Here is a 22,050-nt window from a genome sequence, read left to right on the forward strand (position 1 = left end):
GATCTTCCCTTGTGGCATGTGGGATCTTTTCAGTTGCTGCATGTGGCATCGAATTTCCTCATCAGGGATTGAACGCAGGCCCCCTGCATTGGGAGTGCAGAATCATAGCCACTGGACCACCAGCGAAGTCCCAGTGCTAGTGTATCTGCCCCGACCTATTCTGTGGTCAAGATTTTGGCTTTTTCTGTGTGTGTGGACCTTCCCCCTTTCTGAATTTGATCATGCAATCTTCCCAGAAATACTGTGAGCTACCTGCTAGGGTTTTAGAAGATCTGATTTTTACTTAAATTCACCAGAGTTTATCTATGCTTCATTTGATAAATAAGTATCTCATTCAGAAATTGGTATCCAGTGTGATGGTACCTTTTATTGGACCCTCAAGGAAATGTGAAATTTGGTCATCTAGGCTGGTTGAGGGTGAAGGCAGGGGAAATCCAGGTGGCATTAAGGAAGGGGGCTCTGGCATTTCTCAGCATGCAGTGCAGATAGCCGCCTTAATGATCATCTGTGCTTATCTTGAATGAAGTCAGCACTGAAAACAAGGCTTTGGGTAGTTGAATATCCACTGCAATCAAAGAATACAAAGAATGTGAGAGACTGTTTCCTCATGGGGGTGGCTGCTTCCAATGGGGCTGGCCAGCATAAAGGGAAAGAATGGCAAGTTCAAATGCCTAAATTCTCTGCTCAAAATGGACTGTAAAAATAATTATTACCTTGTGCAGCTGTTGAATTCCTGGCCTAAATTCCCAGTTTGTCATTTGAAACTTTGGTTATAGATCATGAAAGAAGGAGTTGGGGGCTGAGAGTTAGAATGGTACTATGTGAGAGAATGTGAATGCTTCAAAATCCCAATTCCTACTGAGCTTCCTGTGTAAGCTGAAACCAATTCAATTTTCCCCTGAAGATTCTGTATTTGCCTTAATTAAACACCCTATAGTTACTTCAACTGGGAGTGATACTTTTTAAGGGAAGCCAATTTTCATACCTCCCTACTCCACTCTTCTACCTCCAGACTTAGAACTGCTTTGTGTACCACTTTATGTACCTTAAACAGACATTAATTCATTTAATTCTCTCAACAACCCCAGGAGATAGTTACTACCACTATCATCCTCATTTTGCAGATGAGGAAACAGAGGCACAAAGAAATTAAGTGCCTTACACAAGGCAACCCAGCTAGTAAGTGGTAGAGATGGTATCTGAACCCAGGAGAACCTATATTCTTAATCACTACATTATCTTCCAGCCCCACCCCAAGTGATCTCATGTCCCCTGATTAGAGCTTTGACTATATGGAGGGAGTGATTGAATAGGGGCACCTTAAGGCACTGGAAAAATGAAGAAAGCCAGACATCAGAGGTTGTTTGCATTGTTTACAGATATCATCCTTTATTATAGCCACAGAAGAAAGAACAGAGAGGAAAATAAAATCTCCATTCCTGGGAAGCTGAGTCATGAAATAATTTTTTTGTTAGGTTTTGCATTCATATGACATCCCCTGAGCCATTCAGATAAATCATAGCCATAACAGTGTTGGTTCCAAGAATCCCTGGGAAATGAAGGGAGAGAGGGAGGATGAAGTGGACAGGCTGATGGGGTGACAGTGGCACTATCCCAGCTACCCAGGGTCCAAGCCATCCCCATGAACGTACCAAGCACTCATGCCACTCTCTGAGGACACTACCTTCTTGGCACACATAATGTCATCCAGAATATGGCGGTTGAGCAGTTCTAAAGAGAAGAGGTGACAGAGTATTCTGGGGTACTAGGAACAGGGTGACAGTATATGAAGGGACCAGGGGTTCTAGGTTTCTTGGAACCTGAATATCTTCAACCACTATACTGCCTGATTCTAGATGACCTTGATTTACTTATCAGCCTGTTATGAATTACATCAACTACCATGTTGACTGGTTCTATAGAACCTTAACCCATTGACTGATCCTAGGTGATTTTGACTATCATGTTGGCTGGTTATATATAACCTCACCCACCATATTGACTGGTCCTGGACAACCTCAGACTCCATGTTGGCCAATTCTGTATGACTTCAACTGTCTGTCATTTTGTTTGGTTATGAATGATCTCAACTGCAGTGGATGTTGGCTTGTTGGGAAACCATTCAACTGCAAGGTTGGCCAGTCCTGGGGACTTCAAACACTATGTTGTCAGGTCCTGGATAACCTCAACACCCATTCTTATTGGCTACAAGTGACCTTAGTCTCCATGTTGACTAGTCCTGTTCAACTGCAGCTACCATGGTGCCTGGTCCTAAATGATCTTAACTGCTATGGTGGATGGACGAGGATGACCTTAACTGTCATTTGGACTAGTTAATAATCTCAACCACCATGTTGACTAGTCCTGGATGACCTCAACCTTCAAGTGGACAAGTCCTGGGTTACCTCTTCTGTCACTGTGGCAGGACTTGGACAGCTTCAACCTCCATTTGGGCTGGTCCCAGATAGCCTTAGTCTCCATTTCAGCCACCCCTGAACAACTTCTACTGCTATTCAGTTTTGTCCTTAACAATACAACACTCTTGTCTGGAAAATTCTCTCCTTTCTGCACAGAGGTACCTTGTTTCTGTTCCTACAGACAGATAGCAGCTTCTTCCCTCTAGGCCTGGACAATCCTAATCCCAAATCAGGACAGTTTCCCCCTCCTGATTCCTAGTCCTAGAAAATGGCAGCCTCCATTCTAGGTGAGGGTTGGGAGCTCTGAGTCCTCCTGACCTAGACAGCACCTCAGGGCAGTCTGGGTAAGGATACAGGCTGGTTGGGATCTGAAACAGCCCAGGCAACTCTGCTCCTTTCCCTATAAATCTTCTGCTTGTTACTCAAGATTACGGCTTAGGCAGTCTTGCCCTCTGCACGCTGGGGAGGCGCCAGGCAGGGCTTCAGTGTGTCCTCAGTGCTGCCTCACCATGACAATCCATGTGGCAGAGGTTCTCGCTGGGTGTAACACCATTGTAACACCACCAGGCGGAATTCAGCTGAAAAATGCCATATTCACTGCTGCCATCGGGATTGTGGTTCACGAAGGAAGTGTCAAAGCCACTCTCATAGTGTGCCATGCACAGCCCTGGAGCAGGGAGGGAAAAGGTAGCAGAGAGGCATGAGTCCTGGGAAGAGGGAAGAGGGTAGGAGGGAGTGGGGCAGGCATGGTTTTCCTCTCAGTTGTGGGGGTGATGATCTTGGTTTGGTGGTGGTGTTGATGTTGGTGACTCTGGAAAGGTGTTGGTAATGGCAGTGGTGATGGCATTCATGGTGATTTAAGCAGTGGTGACATTGATGGTAATGATGGTGGTGTTAGTAGAGATGAGGGTAAATGGTTGGGAAGGCAATGATGATGAAACTAGAGTTAGTTAAACTACTCATAACAGTCAGAGGGTGACCAAGAGGATCATTCCCTAGCCTGGGGAGATAACAGATAGCAAGGGGGTGGGGTCTGGGTCTGAGTGTGGTGGGCAGCTCACTGCATGGGTGGGATTTGGGGCAACTGGGTTCTCACAGTCTCCAATGGTATAGCCCTTGAAGCCGTTGAGGCCTGCTGCTTCCAGCTTCTTTGCCAGGTCACAGCGTTCGTAGATCTTGGCCTCCACGTTGGCAGCCATCAGGATCACCACAATAGTGCCTGAGACCTGCATTATGACAGCCGCAAGTCGTCCTAACTTACTCCCCTGCTTCAGACTCACCCTGCAGTGTGCAGAACTAGGGGTTACTGGAACTCTGGGCTTTATGAGCAAAGAGCTAGGTGATAGATTTTAGAACACAGAGGCCAGAGAGAGGTTTGGGCATCTCACCATCTTCCCCTGTGCCAGCTCTCTTAAAGACACACACAAAGAAAAAAGAAATATACTGATATATGCACAGAGGTGGAAGGAGACAGGGACAGGGAGAAACCCAGAGATGTCAGAAAGGGATGCAGGGAGAGAGGGGCTTGGGACACCCAAGGGACTGACAGGACCCAAGTGCTAAACCTCACACTCAGCACATATTCCCTGATGTTCCTTAACACTGTCCCACTCTATTCCCATTAATCATGCTCTACCACTGGGTCACCTCCATTTGCACTGACTCTGCTGAGTAGTCAGCTCTAGTCACTACACCATGTCTACCACCACCTCAGATTCCTCATGCTCTATAAAATATGATTACTGTGCCCTCACCCTCTGCTCCACATTACCTCCCTTTACTCACTCTCAGCACCTCCTTCATCTCCCATCACTTAATGTGCTCTGTTCCACCCTCATTTACTGGAATCTGCCCCACATTATATATTACATATACATGTTCACTCTACTGCTTTTTCACCCCCATTCTCACTCTACCGTTTATTCCCTTGTCCACTTACACTGTCTTGTATCCACTTATATTCATTCACGCTGGGCCCTGTGTTACTATAATTCCGTAACCCTCTACTTGCTATAACCCAAGCTCTCTCACATCCTTTCCTTCTTCATCTCCTTTCACTCCCACTCAGACTCTCATTTCCTACTTTAACCTTCACTGCCTGACACTGCATCAAATGACTCCCATCCACTCTCATGCGGCCCATCCTTCAGCTTTATTCATTGACTCTGGGTCTCATTCTCGCCTCATTCACTCTCTTTCTGCCCCTTCTTCACTTCTATTCTCTCAAGGGCTGCCTCCATATTACCTGCATTTCCTGGAACTGTATTACTTTCAAACACTAGCCCAAGTTATCCACACATACTTACTCTACGCTTGATCCCCTCTGTTCTTTCTCATTTTTCACTGCCTCTATCTTCACTGCCTCCATTTACTCACATGCTGCCTCTCATTGTCTCATTCATTTAAAGTCATTCCCAATGTAACCCCTGTTTCCACTCATCACTCTCGTTCTGCTCCTGATTCATGTTGAGTTGCTCCCACTTCATCCCACAGTACCCTCACTGAGTCACACTCTGTCTCAGATTTACCACTTTTTACTCACATTGGGCCTCATTTCCCCCACTTTACTCATCTTGGGCCAAGTGACCTTCACCCTCTCTCCTTTTGCTGTATAATAGCCAGTTCCTCACCTTCTTCTGCTCTTTAATTCCATCCTCTATCATTCTGACCATCTTTACCTCCATTCACATACATGCTTCAGCTCATTCACCTGGGCTGATTCTCAGTGGGATCCCTGCCCATTACTGGAATGCTACCCTGCATTTCCCAATCTAATCCCAGTCAGTCCAATATAATCCAATATGCCAGCAAATTTGGAAAACTCAGCAGTGGCCACAGGACTGGAAAAGGTCAGTTTTCATTCCAATCCCAAAGAAAGGCAATGCCAAAGAATGCTCAAACTACTGCACAATTGCACTCATCTCACATGCTAGTAAAGTAATGCTCAAAATTCTCCAAGCAAGACTTCAACAATATATGAATCTTGAACTTCCAGATGTTCAAGCTGGCTTTAGAAAAGGCAGAGGAACCAGAGATCAAATTGCCAACATGTGCCAGATCATCGAAAAAGCAAGAGAGTTTCAGAAAAACATCTATTTCTGCTTTATTGACTATGCCAAAGCCTTTGACTGTGTGGATCACAATAAACTGCGGAAAATTCTGAAAGAGATGGGAATACCATATCACCTGACCTGCCTCTTGAGAAATCTGTATGCAGGTCAGGAAGCAACAGTTAGAACTGGACATGGAACAACAGACTGGTTCTAAATTGGGAAAGGAGTACGTCAATGCTGTATATTGTCATCCTGCTTATTTAACTTATGTGCAGAGTACATCATGAGAAATGCTGGGCTGGATGAAACACAAGCTGGAATCAAGATTGCTGGGAGAAATATCAATAACCTCAGATATGCAGATGACACCACCTTTATGGCAGAAAGTGAAGAAGAACTAAAGAGCTTCTTGATGAAAGTGAAAGGGGAGAGTGAAAAAGTTGGCTTAAAACTCAACATTCAGAAAACGAAGATCATGGCATCTCGTCCCATCACTTCATGGCAAATAGATGGGGAAACAGTGGCTGACTTTGTTTTTTGGGGCTCCAAAGTCACTGCAGATGGTGACTGCAGCCATGAAATTAAAAGATGCTTACTCCTTGGAAGAAAAGTTATGACCAACCTAGATAGCATATTGAAAAGCAGAGACATTACTTTGCCAACAAAGGTCCATCTAGTCAAGGCTGTGGTTTTTCCAGTAATCATGTATGGATGTGAGAGTTGAACTATAAAGGAAGCTGAGCGCCAAAGAATTGATGCTTTTGAACTGTGGTGTTGGAGAAGACTCTTGAGAGTCCCTTGGACTGCAAGGAGATCCAACCAGTCCATCCTAAAGGGATCAGTCCTGGGTGTTCATTGGAAGGACTGATGTTGAAGCTGAAACTCTAATACTTTGGCCACCTGATGCAAAGAGCTGACTCATTTGAAAAGACCCTGATGCTGGGAAAGATTGAGAGCAGGAAGAGAAGGGGATGACAGAGGATGAGATGGTTGGATGGCATCACCGATTCAATGGACATGAGTTTGGGTAAACTCCGGGAGTTGGTGATAGATAAGGAGGCCTGGTGTGCTGCGCTCCATGGGGTTGCAAAGAGTTGAACACGACTGAGCAACTGGACTGAACTGAATCCAAGTCTGCCCCTCATTCACCTCTGGCCAGTTTCCTTCCTCATAGTATCTTCACTCAAACAAACTTGACCCAATTCACTTATTTACATTCTACCACATATTCATTTCCATTTCATTTTATTCTGTCCCTTGTGCACCCCATTCTTCCTTCTGTGCCTCACATGACTTTCATTCTCTGCTACTTTTCCCCTAAATTAGCCTCTTTTTATTCATACTGTGGGCCATAGACCATCATTCATGTACCCTTCAATCCTTGGTACTCATACCAACTTGCACGCTCTTGCTTTTTCAACCCCATTCACATTCACCACCTTCCATTGCCCCATTCACTCACAGTCCCCTTCCACTTTCAATTTTTGTCACTTAGATGGTACCTCATTTTCCCATCATTTATTCAGTATCATCCATAAATTGATTCAAATTGATTCAAAACTGAATGCACAGTCATTCCCTCATGCCCCACACTACCCACATTCACTCCACTCTACTGCTCATTCATCTCCCTGCCATCATCCTTTGTCTCTCCTCACCGTTTCATTCCCAGTTTGTCCTTCATCATTATTCATCCCTCCTGCCCCCACAGGTCCCATGTGTCTCTGTTTAGTGACACATCTGTCAAGACAGAAAAGTCTGATATATTGTTCAGGATTCAGTTTGGCTGCACATACAAACACCACTCTAAACACCAATGGATGGAACAGGATGGAAAGTGATCATTCTCTTGGAGGCAGGCAGTTTAGGGCTAGAGTGGCAGCTCCAAGATCACCAAAGAGCTGGCTGCTCCTGTGCTGTACCTCTGCCAAACTCACCTGCTACCTCATGGTCCAAAATGACCACTCACAATAGCAACGGTTTTGAGAAAATGTATCTTAAGAACAATTGTAATGACTTACCAGTGAGGTGGGGTGGGGGCTTTAAGTGAGAGTGTCACATGGTGCAGATTCTGTGGTGGGACCAGCTAGCTGTCACATTTTCACACCCCTTCACCAGTTATCTGATGCTTAGGCTACTGAATGAATTTGTACCCATAAGGACTGATGGTAGAGGATGCCTAGGACAGAGAGTGGGCATCCTAGCTCCACAGCAGAAAAATTGGTCTCACATAGTTTGTGGATATGCACTCTGAACCCTGGGACAGTTTCTGTAGGGCTGTATCACTAGTTCAGGGACATTTTTGGATCTGGCAGTCACTGTACTCCAAGACCCACCAACTCTGTAGGATTTTCCTCTCTATGTAGGGGTGCGTGTATGTATGTATATATACAAGGTGGTAGAGAAATTATGTTTACAGGCTGGAAGAGGCCAGAATAACATGGGCCCTAAAGGTCCAGATCCTCCTGTTTTCCACCTTCTGATGCATTCAGAGAGTTGACAAGTTTTGTATCCAGGAGGTGCAAATCCTTAAGAGTGCAAGAGACCTGAGTTACTTTTCTGCTTTCTCTCTTTGCTTTGTCTGTTAGGAAGCTCCATATGTATTCCTGGCCAAAAAAAATTTGTTGCCTTGTTTTTAATGGTTCTGGAATAAGGACCCTCAGATACTTTCCAAAAGTTCTGTGGTATACCAAGTAAACAAAGTATTATTGGCTAGAAGTTAAAGATCTGATCTTGGGAACCTTTGTGACCTTGGGCAAGTTACTTAGTATCTCTGGGACTCAGTTTCCTCACCTGACAAGAGGGAGGACCACAGGATTGTTCACAGAAAATGGGGAGTATCTGAGGCAGGTCATATGTGCTTCACACAGTGCCTGGCACACAGGAGATACTGAGCTAGGTCTGAGCCTCCATTATCACTTACTGGGCCCGTTGGCAGAAGCCTCCTCACTATTCTTCCTGTTTTCATCCTTGCCCTCTGAAATCTATTATCCACAAAGCAGCCTGCAGGTCATCTTTTTATTTTTTCCTTATTAGTAAAAGTTTTATACAGACACATGTCTAATTTTATCTTAATCATCAATATCATCATCATCACTTACATACTAGCACTTGGTATGTGCCAGGGATTGTTCTGAACTATTTACAATTAACGGTTCATTTGTCACCACAGTCCTATAGGTAAGTGCTGTCATTATCCTCATTTTATAGATGAGGAAATTAAGCCCAGAGGAGTTAAGTCCTGCCCTAGATTACATAGCTGTTTCTATCATTTTATTTGGTTGGTTGGTTCTGTCTTCTTCCCTGCTATATTCCCAATGTCTAGAACACTACCAGGCATACAGGAGGTGCTTAAGTAAATTCCTGCACAGCTCATATTCTAGTGGTGCAAGACAAGCAATTAAAAAAAAAAGAGTCAAATATACATGTATTTAAAAAGTTAATATATAATGCCAGATTGCTTCAGACTGGACTTTTAAAAATCTGACACCCCTCCCCTTAATGGCATCCCATTATGTCCAGAAGGAAATAGGAGCTCGGTTCCTGGCAGGGGAGGCCCTAGGGCATCTGCCACCCATTCACTTCTCCCTTGCCCACAGTTCCTACATTCCCAACACACTGACATTGTTTCTGTTCCTCCAATATGCCAAACCAGTCCTACTTCAGGCAGGGCCTTTGCAACAGCCTCACCTTCCACCACAAAGCTCTTTGATTCAGATATTTGTGTGGCTGGCTCCTTTGATCAGCGTAACTGTAACCTCCGACAAAAGGAGATTGTCCCTGCCCATCCTGAGAAAACAGCCTCCCAGCCACTACTTAACACATCTCCTTCATCCCGGTGTGTGTTTATGTACTAGGTCGCCGTTTATTTATTCTTCAGCAGCTTGTTTGTCCGCACACCGTCCTTCAAACGCTAGACTGTAAACTCCCAGCCTTGGCCACTGGATGGAGCCAGCGACTTTTTCCTACCCTCAGCCTTTGTGCACGCAGAACAATTCTGCCACGCATCCCGAGTTCCTATTCAATTACACCTGCAAACCTGATGCTGCCCTCCAGGTTCAAGACATCAAATTCCCGCCTGCTAGCGTTTTCCTTAATTGGGCATTTCCCCTCCCGCAATAAGGAAACCGGTCTTTGGAGTCTTAGGAATGACGGCCTCTGTAGATCATAAACACCTGTTCTACACTGCGGCCCTAGAAGGGAGGAGAAGCGGTAGGCGCGGCCATCGCGACAGAGCAGTGACGTCACCGGAGCGGCCATTTTCTTCTGCGCCTGCGCTGCGGCCCCATTGCTTTCGCGTCCGGCCGGCGGGAGGGGGCCCCATGTTGACTATTGGCGGACGCGGGCTCAAAGGCCCCACTGAGAGTGCGCACACCCGGCCGCTGCAGCCCTTTGGGCTGCGGAGCCTGAGTTGGTCCCAAAGCGGAAGTGCTTCTCCGGCGCTAGTTCTCGTAACTGTCTCCTCTGCACCGAGCAGAAAATCTGTTGTCGAGAAAGAGGTTGAGGGAGCGAGTGGTAGGGATGATGGGCTGAGTGATGGGGAGTTCTGGGGAACGAATGAAGCGGGTTTGGGGGGGTCATTGACGTGGGAGGATGTGGGGTGAGTGAGTGATGGTGGACCAAGAGGTCAGCGAATGAGGATTTGTGGGCTCAGTTGTAGACAAAGTTATGGGGCTAGTCAGGGTTGAATGGGGCTTACTAAATGTTGACTTTTACACATTTTCTAGCACAGTGACCTGCGCTAAGGGTTCATACACATCCTCAAGCTTCTGCCTAGGTGCCCCTACCTCTCCTGCCCGTATCCCCTTTTCCGAGCCCCCTAGGTAGGGGCCTGTTTTGAATGCTCCACTTGAAGTGAATCTGCACCCGAGGGCTTCCTTCTGACTCCTGGGCGAGACGGCCCCAGTGAGGTGAGGAGAAGCAAGAAGAGGCACCTGAGTACTCACCCAATAAAGGGCCTAGCCCAGAGTTTGGGGCTTGGGAAGGTCGGGCAGGGACTGGTGGTATGGAATCTGGGGGATCTGGCTTAAAACGCATGGGAATAATAATTTTAAAGTTCAATTTCTTTTTGGGATTTAAAAGTAGGTAACATTTGCATTGTAGATTGATTAGCAATGAGAGGAGAAGAAAATAAAAAGGAACTAATTTTATGCCCCTATATTTATATTGTAATTCTTAGACATTTTGTAGTGTGTATAAGGTGTATGCATTTTTAAACATTTAACGCATGGGTTCCTGCAGTTCCATAACTTAGCTTTTTTTCATTTAGAAGTTACTATGATTCAGCTTAAAAATTTATCGTATAACATTTAAAATACTTGTAATTTAGAAACGTACAGAAAAATAAACAGATAATAAGTGTACAGTTCCATACAAGATTATTTTTAATAGCTACATAGAATTTAATCCCTTATTATGGATTATAAATTTGGCATTGTTAAAAGTCAATGCTGAGATGAAGCTACACTTAAGGAGAAATTGCGATCCATTATTTATTTCATTAAGGAAAATACCTAGAAGTACAATTTCTGAGTCAGTACACAAGTATATCTACAGAAGAAAACTTTTGTTTTCGCATGAGAAAAAGACTCAAGAATACACAAGTGGTTGTTAAAACCACATGGTTTCCCAAACTTCCACAGAGCAGCCATGTGCCCAGCTGGTGTGAGGGGATTTCTAGGCAGATATTTCTGGGCACTGGAAGCCTGATGGGGTCTCTCATATGCTCTACACTTCTCCACTCTTCTAGCTCAGTCTTCACACATCTCTTGTTTTTTCCCAAGAAGAGGAGGGAATGGCCGAAGCCCAGGTAAGGATGTTGTCTCTTCCTTTTATTTTACCATGGATGTGTTCAGTGATATAGGAATCTCAAACAGAAAATAGATTATTTATAAGTAAGTGTTAATACCAGGGAAGATGAGAGACAGCAAAGGCCAAATTAAAATGTAGACACATGACTTAGGGTGTAACAGACAGTTACACATTACAGTATTAGTCTGGCTCCATTTACTCTTCCAAGAGAACACATCAAGTCCTCAGGGAAGTAAAGGTTTCCTTCAGTTGCCTTTCAAGTCATTTCTTTGCTGAATCTTCCTTTAGGTGGTGGAGTTGTCTTCAATCACAGACTAATCTGCATTTCTCTAATGGCCAGTGATATTGAATATCTTTATATAGGCTTATTTACTTTTTGCATATCCTCTTTGGTGAAGTGTCTGATCAAGTCTTCTGCGCATTTTTAAATTGGATTGTTTTTCTCATGATTGCATTTTGAGAGTTCTTTGTATAGTCTGTGTACAAGTCCTTTGTCAGATACATGGTTTGTAAATATTTTCTCCAAGTGTGTGGCTTGTCTTTTAATCGTGTTGTTCACAGAGCAAGAATTTTTAATTTTGAAAATGTCCATTTTATGAACTATTTCCTTTATGGGTTGTGCTTTTGGTGTTGTTGCAGGAAGGGGGACCCCTTCCAGGGCCCGAAACTGGGCTCTTGTCTAACACTCGGAAATGAATTGTCCAAGGAGACACATGTGCTGACAACGCAAGAGATTTTACTGGGAAAGGGCACCGGGTGGAGAGCAGTAGGATAAAGGAACCCAGGAGAATATTCTGCTACATGGCTTGCAGTCTTGGGTTTTATGGTGATGGGATTTTATGGTTTCCGGGTTGTCTTTAACCAGTCATTCTGACTCAGAGTCCTTCCTGCTGATGCATGCCTTGTTCAGCCAACATGTATGCCAGAGAGGATTCTGGGAGATGGTCGGACATGTGGTGTCTCCTTTTGACCTTTCCTGAACTCTTCTGGTTGGTGGTGGCTTATTAGTTCCGTGTTCCTTAGCAGGACCTCTTGTGGTAAAACAGATCATGCAAATGGTTACTATGGTGCCTGGCCAGGGTGGGCAGTTTCAGTCAGTGTGCTTCGCCTAACAGTGTCAGGTCTAAGAAGTCTTTGCCTCACCCTAATTAAAATGGAAAAACTCTAGTCTTGTATCTCCTATGTAGAGAAAAGCTCAGTTCTTTCCTACTGTGTCACTCCCATAAGTTTTCCTTTACTCTCACAAATAACACTTCTGATACTTCTGGTCACCAAATGTGTGGTGGATTCCCCCCACAGCAAGCAAATCTCTGACACCAGCTGGGTGTTCTACAACTTAATACTGACACTGTCTACCTGGAGATTGTGTCAGATCCTATAGGTTAAGGGCTCAGTTCCACAAGACGGCCCCACCTCCCAACTTAAGATGCTGGTCAAAAGCCCAGTGCTTATCACCTGTGCTTCTGTACAACCAGCTATTGATCAGAGCTTCCAGTGACCCCCTCTTCGAGTTAGATTCATATGCTACAATGGCTCACAGAACTCAGGGAAACATGTTTCCCAGTTTATTAAAGGATATATTAAAGTATACAGATGAACATGCAGATGGAAGAGATATGTAAAGGCCAAGTATATGGGGAAGAGCTTCCACACCTTCTCTAGGTCCAGGTGTGTCACTCTCCTAGCACCTCCATGTGTTTACAATTCAGAAGCTCTCAGAATCCAGTCCTTTTGGATTTTTATGCAGACAGGGAAGCCTGGCGTGCTGCAGTCCATGGGGTCACAAAGAGTTGGACACAACTGAGCAACTGAACTGAACTCTTTACATAGGCATGATTGGTTAACTCATTGGCCATTGGCTTTGTTGTTGTTATTTATTTAGCAATTGACTTTTGATTTAACCTCCAGTCCCTCTCCCCATCCCCAAGGTTAGGGGGTGGGAGTAAAACTTCCAGTCCTCTAGTCACGTGGACCCCCTCCTTAGGTGGGGTCCTAAAGTCATCTCATTAATATACCAAAAGACACTTTTATTGCTTTCCTTGCTTGAGATACTCCAAGGGTTTCAGGAGCTCTTTCTGCCAGAATTTGGGAGCTAAGACCAAAAATTAATTTCTTATTATGAGTCACAATATCACATGATGTCATGAAGATTTTCTCCTATTGTTTATAATTTTAGGTTTACTCAAGATTTAGACTCAAGATCCATTTTGTGTTAATTTTTATGTAAGGCGTAAGGATTAGGTCATGGTTCATAATTTTGCAAATGGATTTCTATTTGTTCTAACCCCCATTTGTTGAAAGGACCATCTTTTCTCCATTGAATTGATTTTATGGTTTTGTCAAAAATCAGTTGCCCATATTTGTGGGATCTATCTCTGGACTGTCTTCTGTTCTATTGATCTGTGTATCTAATCCTCCGCCAGTACCACACTGTCTTCATTACTGCAGCTTTATGATAGGTCTTGAAATCAAGTAGTATGATTTCTCCAACTTTATTCAACCTTTTCAACATTTTTTGGCTATTCTTGTGCCTTTGTCTTTATATGTACATTTCAGAATAATCTTGTTTACATGTCTAAAAATGATCTTGCTGGGATTCTGATAGGAATTGAGTTAAACCTATAGATCATTTTGGGGAGACTTGATGTCTTTATTATGTTGTGTCTTCCAGTCCATGAACACAGTATTTATTTATCTCTCCTTTTATTTATTTAGATATTCATTTACTGGCTCCATCAACATTTTATAATTTTCAGCATACAGATTCTGTGTATGTGTATCAGTCTGCTCAGGCTGTCATAGAATGCCACAGACTTGGTGGCTTAAACAACAGAGATTTATTTTTTCACAGTTCTGGAGGCTAGAAGTCCCAGATCAGAGTTGGTTTTGGTGAGGAAATTCTTCCTGGCTTATCGCCAGCTGCCTTCTCACTGTCCTCGCATAGTCTTTCCTTTGTGCATCTGCAGAGTGAGAGGAAGCTCTGGTGTTTCTTCCTGTTTTTAGGACACCAATCCTGTTGGATCAGGTCCCACTCTTATGACCTCATTTAACCTTAATTACCTTCTTAAAGCCCTGTCTCCAAATACAGTCACACTGGGGGTTTGGGCATTCAGCTTAAGAATTTTAGTGGAGACACAGTTCATTCCACAACAATATGGCATGCTTCATTTTTTAAGCCACTGTAAATGGTTTTGTTTTTAAAAGTTCAGTTTCAAGTATTCATTGCCAGTATATAGAAATATGATTGATTTTTTTGTTTGTTGACCTTTGCTATGGTCTGGATGTTTGTGTGCCCCCAAACTTCACATGTTGGAATCCTAATGCCCAAGGTCAGTGATGGTATTAGGAGGTGGGGCTCCCTCTTCTTTATTTATATCATTAATACAGAATTTTAATTTTTATGGATTTTAACTTTTTCAGTAGATTATAACCTATTATAATTGTCATTATTTATTTTGCTGCTCACTTGCCCCTGAGTTATCCAGGGGGATCCGCTAGCTGGCTTTTGTGTCCTTTTGTCACATCCTGATACTTTTCTGAGCGCTACCTTACTGCCGACATAATAAGATGTTCCAGTTTCCATCTTTTACTTTTCCTACCCGAGGCCTAGAATCAGCCATTTCTCCAAGCAGCACTGGTTCCTGTTAGTGAATAATTATATATAGAAATCAAAATCTGGATGGTAGGTATGCTCATTGCTGTTGGGGCATCATTACTTCTAGGTCTTTTCAGTGAACTGTGTTTCTGTATGTCTGTGTATACACACACATACATACATGCATAGCTTGAATTTATGCAATATCCCAGGAATCTTCCTAGACCTCTCTTACTCCATATTTGCATCTCCCTTCACCAACAGTGAGAGCACTGGCTCCTAGCGTCAATATATTGATTCATTTTCTTTTCTTAGTCTTACAATATACAGAAGATAGACTCAGAATTCCTACACACCTGTGAAAAATCAACCTATTGAGTACAGTACATGAATTGTTTGCATGCCTTTTATACTGAGGATATGTAATCAAAGTACTCTGTTTAGAAGTTACATGAATTAATTTTTCCTTTTGATTTTTTTCCTATATAGTGTGGTTATGTTATTTATTTGGTATACAGTTAGGTTCATTTTCTCTCTCTGTATTCCATTTTGATTTTATTTCTTTACATCTTTGTTGATTTAACTTTATCCTTATCTTTATACTATATATAAAATGTTAATATGATTTGAAGACAGAATATATACACAGAATTGTCACCTCTTCCTGTACCTAATACACAATTCTCATTCTACCTTGGAGATAACCAGTCTTGTTAGTTTCTGATTTATGCTTATAATGTTTCTTTTTAAAAGAAGCAGATAAAGGTATATTTTAAAAATTTCCCCTTTCAGTTCAGTTCAGTCCAGTCCTTCAGTTGGGTCTTACTCTTTGAGACCCCATGGACTGCAGCATGCTAGGCTTCCCTGTCCATCACCAACTCCCAGAGCTTACTCAAACTCATGTCCATTGAATCAGTGATGCCATCCAACCATCTCATTCTCTGTCGTCCCCTTCTCCTCCCACCTTCATTCTTTCCCAGCATCAGGGTTTTTAAAAAGTGAGTCAGTTCTTTGCATCAGGTGGCCAAAGTATTGGAGTTTCAGCTTCAGCATCAGTCCTTCCAGGGAACATTCAGGATTGATCTCCTTCAGAGTGGACTGGTTGGGTCTCCTTGCAGTCCAAGGGACTCTCAAGAGTCTTCTCCAACACCACAGTTCAAAAAAGCCTCAATTCTTAGGCAATCAGCTTTCTTTCTAGTCCAACTCTCACATCCATACATGACTACTGGAAAAACCATAGCCTTGACTAGATGGAGCTTTGTTGGCAAAGTAATGTCTCTGCTTTTTAATATGCTGTCTAGGTTGATCATAGCTTTTCTTCCAAGGAGCAAGTATCTTTTAATTTCATGGCTGCAGTCACCATCTGCAGTGATTTTGGAGCCCCTCCCCAAAATAAAGTCTGTCACTGTTTCCATTGTTTCCCCACCTGTTTGCCATGAAGTGATTGGACCAGATGCCATGATCTTAGTTTTCTGAATGTTGAGTTTTAAGCCAACTTTTTCACTCTCCTCTTTCACTTTCATCAAGAGATTCTTCAGTTCTTCTTCACTTTCTGCTATAAGGGTGGTGTCATCTGCATATCTGAGGTTACTGATATTTCTCCCAGCAATCTTGATTCCAGCTTGTGCTTCATCCCACCTGGCACTTTACATGATGTACTCATGTGATGATTTCCCCTTTCATATTACTCAAAAAGGTAGTATACTTTATTTATAGACTGTTTTGCACTTGCTTTTTTCCCTTAACAATATATCCTGGAAGTTGCTCCATGTAAGTTTACAAATATTGTCCTCATTCATTTTAATTGAGATATGATTGACATATACATTCGTTTTAGATGTACAACATAATGATTCAGTACTTGTGTATATTCCAAAATGATCACCACAGTAAGTCTAGTTAACAGTCATCACCATGGTTACTCATTTTTTTCTTAGGATGAAAACTTTCAAGATTTCTTCTGTTAGCAACTTTTAAATATACAATACAGTATTATTAACTGTAGTCAGCATGTTGTGCATTACATCCCCAGGAGTTACTTACAGATATTTTATACTGGAAGTTTGTACCTTTTGACCACCTTTACCAATTTTGTATATCCCCACCCATCACCACCTGCGTCTTGTAACTACCAATCGGTTTTTTGTGTCTATGAGGGCTCTTTTGTTTGTTTGGATTCCATATACAAGTGAGATCATATGGTATTAACTTTCTCTGACTTATTGCACTTAGTATAATGCCCTAAAGATCCATCCATGTTGTCACAAATGGCAAGAGCTCCTTCTTTTTTATGGCTGAATAGCATTCCATTTGTGTATGTGTGGCTATCACATTTTTCTGTGTCCATTCATCCTTCAGTGGACTCTTCAGGTAAAGTCCATATCTTGGTTATTGTAAATAATGCTGCTGTGAACATGGAGGTGCATACATCTCCAGTCAGTGTTTTTGTTTCCTTTGAATAAATAGCCAGGAAAGGAATGGATGGATCATATGGTAATTCTATTTTTAATTTTTTGAGGGACTCCCATACTATTTTACATAATTGCTACACCAGTTTTCGTTCTCACTAACACTGCATAAGGATTCCCTTTTCTCCACATCCTAGCTAACACTTGCTATTGCTTATCTTTTAGGTAATAGCCATTCTGACAGGTGTGAAGTGATAGCTTATTGTGGTTTTGATTTGCATTTCTCTGATGATTAGCGATGTTGAGCATTTTTTCATGTGCCTGTTGGCCATCTGAATGTATTCTTTGGAAAAATGTCTCTTCAGATCCTCTGCTTATTTTTGTTTTGATTTAAAAAAATATTTATGACTGGGTCTTTATTGCTGCACCTGGGCTTTCTCCAGTTTCGGCCAGTGAGGGCCACTCTCTAGTTGTGATGCGTGGGCTTCTCATTGCAGTGCCTTTTCTTGTTGTAGAGCAGGGGCTTTAGAGCAAGGGCTCAGTAATTGCGGGGCATGGGCTTAGTTGCTCCACAGCATGTGGAATCTTCCCAGACCAGAATCGAACACATGTTCCCGGCATTGGCAGGCAGACCTAACCCCTGGACCACCAGGGAAAACTCCCTGCTTATTTTTTAATTGTGTTTTTTTTTTTTTTTTTTGATACTGGGTTTATTTTTGATACTGAATTGTGAGTTTTTTATATATTTTCAATATTAACCCCTTATAATTTATATGATTTGCAGATGTTTTTCCTGTTTGGTAGGTTGTTTTTTCATGTTCTTGATGGATTCCTTTGCTGTATGGAAGTGCTTTACTTTTATGTAGTCCTATTTGTTGAATTTTGCTTTTGTTGCCTTTGCTTTTTGGTGTTAATCATTAAACCAATGATTTTTCATTAACCAAAAAAAACCTATGTTTTATTCTAGGAATTTTATGGTTTTGGGTCCCATATTCAAGTCTTTAAACCATTTTGAGTTAATTTTTGCATGTAGTATCAGATAGTGTTCCAGTTTCATTCTTTTGCATGTAGCTGTCCAATTTTCCCAACAGAATTTATTTTAGAATTTATTGAAGAGGCTATCTTTTCCACATTGTATATTCTTGGCTCCTTTGTCATAAGTTAATTGACCATATATGCACGGGTTTATTTCTGGGCCTTCTGTTCCATTGATCTGTGTGTCTGTTTTTATCCAAGTATTCTGATTACTATTTTGATTCAATCAAATCAAGCTATTTTGATTACTATAGCTTTGAATACAGTTTGTAATTACAGAGTGTGATTCCTACAGGTTTGTTGTTCTTTCTCAGGATTGCTTTATCTATTCAGGTCTTTTGTGACTTTATATGAACATTAGGATTGTTCTATTTCTGTTTCATTCATTTTTTCGGCTGCATAGTATTCCATTAGTGGATGCACCAGTTTGTTCAATCATTCTCCTATGTACGTGTGAATTTTGGTTGTTTCCAGTATTTTGCAATTAAGAATAATGCTGAGGACTTCCCCAGTGATCCAGTGGCTAAGATTCTGCACTCCAAGTGCAGGGGGCCCTGGATTGATCCGTGGTCAGAGAACTAGATCCCACATGCCACAACTAAGACCTGGCACAGCCAAATAAATAAATAAACAAAAATTTAAAAAGAATAATGCTGAAATGAAATGTATTATGCATCAGTTGTTTCCTTTTTGTTCAGGTATATCTTCTATATAAATTTCTATAGGTGGCATTGCTGATCAAAGGGTAAATAGAATTGATTAGATATTGCTAAATTCCCTTCTATATGAGTTATACTGTTTTATATTCCTACCAACAATGTATGATAGTGCCTTGTTTCTCTGTGACTGTACCAATAGAGTATGTTGTCTGGCTTTTAAATTTTTTCCAATCTGCTAGGTAAGAAATGGTATCTATATTTAGTTTTAATTGCCATTTCTGTTATTATGAGTAAAGTTGAATATAATTTCATATATTTAAGAGATATTTTTATTTCTCTTGTTAATTGTCTTATGTTTTTTGCCTGATTTTCTGTCAGGTATTTGTCCTTTTTTCCCCCTTGATTTTCAAGAGTTCTTTATATGTTAAGGATATTAATCTTTATCTGTGATATGTTTTACCAGTCTTTATTTGTGATATATGTTGCAACAAATTTCACCCCTGCTTTTTCCTTGGATTTACCAAAGTGTTTTTATATTGTATTTTGTGGTTATGTTTATTAATATTTTATTATATCTGGATTTTTATTCATAGTTAGAAAGTCTTTCCCTACCCCTGGTGGCTCAGCAGTAAAGAATCCTCCTGCAGTGCAGGAGACTTGCAGGAGATGTGGGTTTGATCCCCTGGAGAAGGAAATGGCAACCCACTTCAGTATCCTTGCCTGGAAATCCCCATGGATAGAGGAACCTGGCAGGCTACAGTCCATGGGGTCGCAAAGAGTCGGACACCACTGAGTGAGTGAACAACAACAGCATCCAGGTTATATGGACATTCACCCATGCTTTCTTCCAGTACTTTGTTTAGTTTCATTTTTTTTTACATTTAGGCCTCTGATCCATTTGGTGTTTATACCTTATGCAATGAGGTGTGGATCCAATCTAGTCTTTCCAAAATGGCTTTCGAGTTAATTCAGCATCATTTATTAAAAAGTGGGTCTTTCGAACCCTGTCCTTTGATAGAATGCCTGTATCAAAATATGTTTTGGTATCTGGTAGGGCTGCTTTCCTCCCTGACAGTTTTTCTTTTTTTTTTTTAATTTTATTTTATTTTTAAATTTTACAATATTGTATTGGTTTTGCCAAATCTGACAGTTTTTCTTTTCCAGAAATTTTCTAGCTATTCTTGCATGTTTATTTTTTGGTATGATCTTTAGTACTACCTTGTTTAGTACCATTAAGAAGCTTGTGTTTTAAATTGGGATCACATTAAATTTATAAATTAACTTAGGGATAACTGCATATTTGTGACTTTGTGTCATTCTATCTATGAAGAGTTTGACAACTCTGAAGTTAGAGAAAACTGTCCTGATAAGAGACCACCCTCATTTCTGACACCACTTGCAAGTTTGGGGGTCCCCAAGGTCACTCTTAGGTTTGACAGTTCACTGGAGAAAGTCAGAGAACTCACTGAAAGCAGTAATACTCATGGCTATGGCTTGTTACAGGGAGAGGACACAGATTGGAACCTACCAAAGAGAGAAGTATATAGGGCAGATCCCCAGGAAGTACCAAACATGGAGCTTCCATTTTTATCTCCCCATGAGGTCAAGATGCATGACTTTGTGTAATTGGTATTGATGTGTGGTAGTACATGTGGAATTCTGTCAACCAGAGAAGCTCTTGTGAGCCTCAGTGTTCAGAGTTTTTAATTGGGGCTTCATTTTATAGGCATGGTTGTCCATGTGGCTGCTCTTTCTCTCCAGCCCCTCTGGGAGTGACTCAAAGCCCCCACCTTAAATCACGTGGTTGATCTTTCTGGTATAGCCAGCCCCAACCCTAAATCACATCATTACATTATCCATGGTGATCCAAGGCCCCTATGCAAAACATACATTCTGTCCTTCCTTCCAGTCCAGTCCATCCCTCTGTCCATCCTTTATTTTCTTCCATTCCAGTTTGCCTTTGCTTCTTCCTTCCATTCCTGCCTTCCATTCTAATCCTTCCTTCATTCCTTCCCTCCTTCCTATCTTATCTATCAGTTTTTATCTTTGGTTATTTTAAGGAAATTATCATTTATTCTAATCTATAGTTTATGTTTATCAGGATTGGGTATTGAATTCTGTTTCAATATTTTTGTATCAGCATTTCTTATATTAGTTATATTCATATAAGTTTTTTCTTTAGGTCTGTTTAATGGTGATTTATGTTAATGAATATTCTAATATTGAACTATCATCGTATGGCTGGAATAAATCTTAATTGGTCACGATGTATTATTGTCTTAATGTGGATCTATTGTTTGCTTATGCAGCTGACTTTTGAACAACGTGGGTTTGAACTGTTCGGGTCCATTTACATGTGGATTTTTTCAACAGTGAGTACTACAGTACTACACAGTCCTGTGGACTTGGTTGAATCCACAAATGTGGAAGAACCTCTGATATGGAGGGCCAATATAAGTTATACAGGGATTAACCCTCAGTTGTTCAAGGATCAACTGTATTTTATTTAGGATTTTTACACTGTTGTTCATAAGTGAGATTAGTCTGCATTTTTCTATTTTGTACAATCTTAAATGAGTTTATGTGTCAATTTTATATTCAATTCATGTAAGAATTTGGAAGCTTTTCAGTTTTCTATGCTCATGAAGAATTAGAGCAGTTAGTCTTCTCATGTCTTTTGTGAGCGTAAGTCCTATTCTGTGCATGTATGTGGCTTTCTACCTTTCCCTGTATGTGGGTATTTTTGAATATCCTAACTTGCCACAGAATCTCAGGCCTTAGGCAGTCTGTTGTCTGTCTGGACTGTAATCTTTGGCCCCAGGCATCTGTGGGTTGTTAGTTTGCCCTGCAGTCTTTTAGAGCAATGCCTACTGCTTTTTGGCCTGAGTTCTGAATTAGGCGAAACAGAGAAGAACACCTCACATCAGTCTTTCTGGTTAAGGCTCTGAGTTTTCACTGCTGAGGGCCCAGGGTTCAATGCCATGGCCTGGAACTAAGATCCTGGAAGCCACATCAGTTCAGTTGAGTCGCTCAGTCGTGTCCGACTCTTTGTGACCGCATGAATCGCAGCAC

The 22,050-nt window shown here is 41.7% G+C and overlaps 3 protein-coding genes across 11 annotated transcripts in view; 1 reads left to right on the forward strand and 2 right to left on the reverse strand.

Annotated features, from left to right (window-relative positions):
* Positions 1-22,050, reverse strand: part of LOC102279819 (protein SSX3) — a gene marked incomplete at its 3' end in the record, with an annotated part of 173,840 nt that overhangs the window by 63,959 nt on the left and 87,831 nt on the right. The gene's annotated exons all lie outside the window — the stretch shown is intronic.
* On the reverse strand, positions 1,453-3,750 carry LOC102279541 (sperm acrosome-associated protein 5). Its single transcript, XM_005910535.2, has 4 exons — positions 3,514-3,750; positions 2,926-3,084; positions 1,653-1,731; positions 1,453-1,549 (listed from the first exon to the last, which is right to left on the reverse strand). Exons 1-4 carry the CDS (start codon positions 3,647-3,649, stop codon positions 1,453-1,455), a joined length of 471 nt encoding a protein of 156 aa, XP_005910597.1. The 5' UTR covers positions 3,650-3,750.
* The window catches only part of ZNF182 (zinc finger protein 182), a 33,196-nt gene continuing 20,738 nt past the window's right edge, over positions 9,593-22,050 (forward strand). For 3 of the 9 annotated variants that reach the window (XM_070366873.1, XM_070366877.1, XM_070366879.1), the window contains exons 1-3: positions 9,595-9,985; positions 10,198-10,380; positions 11,220-11,279. In XM_070366873.1, coding sequence (XP_070222974.1) covers positions 11,265-11,279 — 15 coding nt within the window. In that variant the 5' untranslated portion in view covers positions 9,595-9,985; positions 10,198-10,380; positions 11,220-11,264. Of the gene's footprint in view, positions 9,986-10,197; positions 10,381-11,219; positions 11,280-22,050 lie in introns of all 9 variants that reach the window. The other 6 variants (XM_070366875.1, XM_070366874.1, XM_070366878.1 and 3 more) reach the window with 6 other exon arrangements.

This window comes from Bos mutus, unplaced genomic scaffold (assembly GCF_027580195.1).
Source record: "Bos mutus isolate GX-2022 unplaced genomic scaffold, NWIPB_WYAK_1.1 CTG227, whole genome shotgun sequence".
Classification (NCBI taxonomy): Eukaryota; Metazoa; Chordata; class Mammalia; order Artiodactyla; family Bovidae; genus Bos; species Bos mutus.

Coding starts and splice junctions, on each gene's coding strand:
- LOC102279541 (XM_005910535.2), bottom strand. CDS start 3,649: ATGCAGGTCTCAGGCACTATTGTGGTGATCCTGATGGCTGCCAACGTG. Junction 1,732..2,925: donor CTGCCACATGGATTGTCATG/GTGAGGCAGCAC, acceptor TCTTCTCTTTAG/AACTGCTCAACCGCCATATT. Junction 1,550..1,652: donor GAGAGTGGCATGAGTGCTTG/GTACGTTCATGG, acceptor TTCATTTCCCAG/GGATTCTTGGAACCAACACT.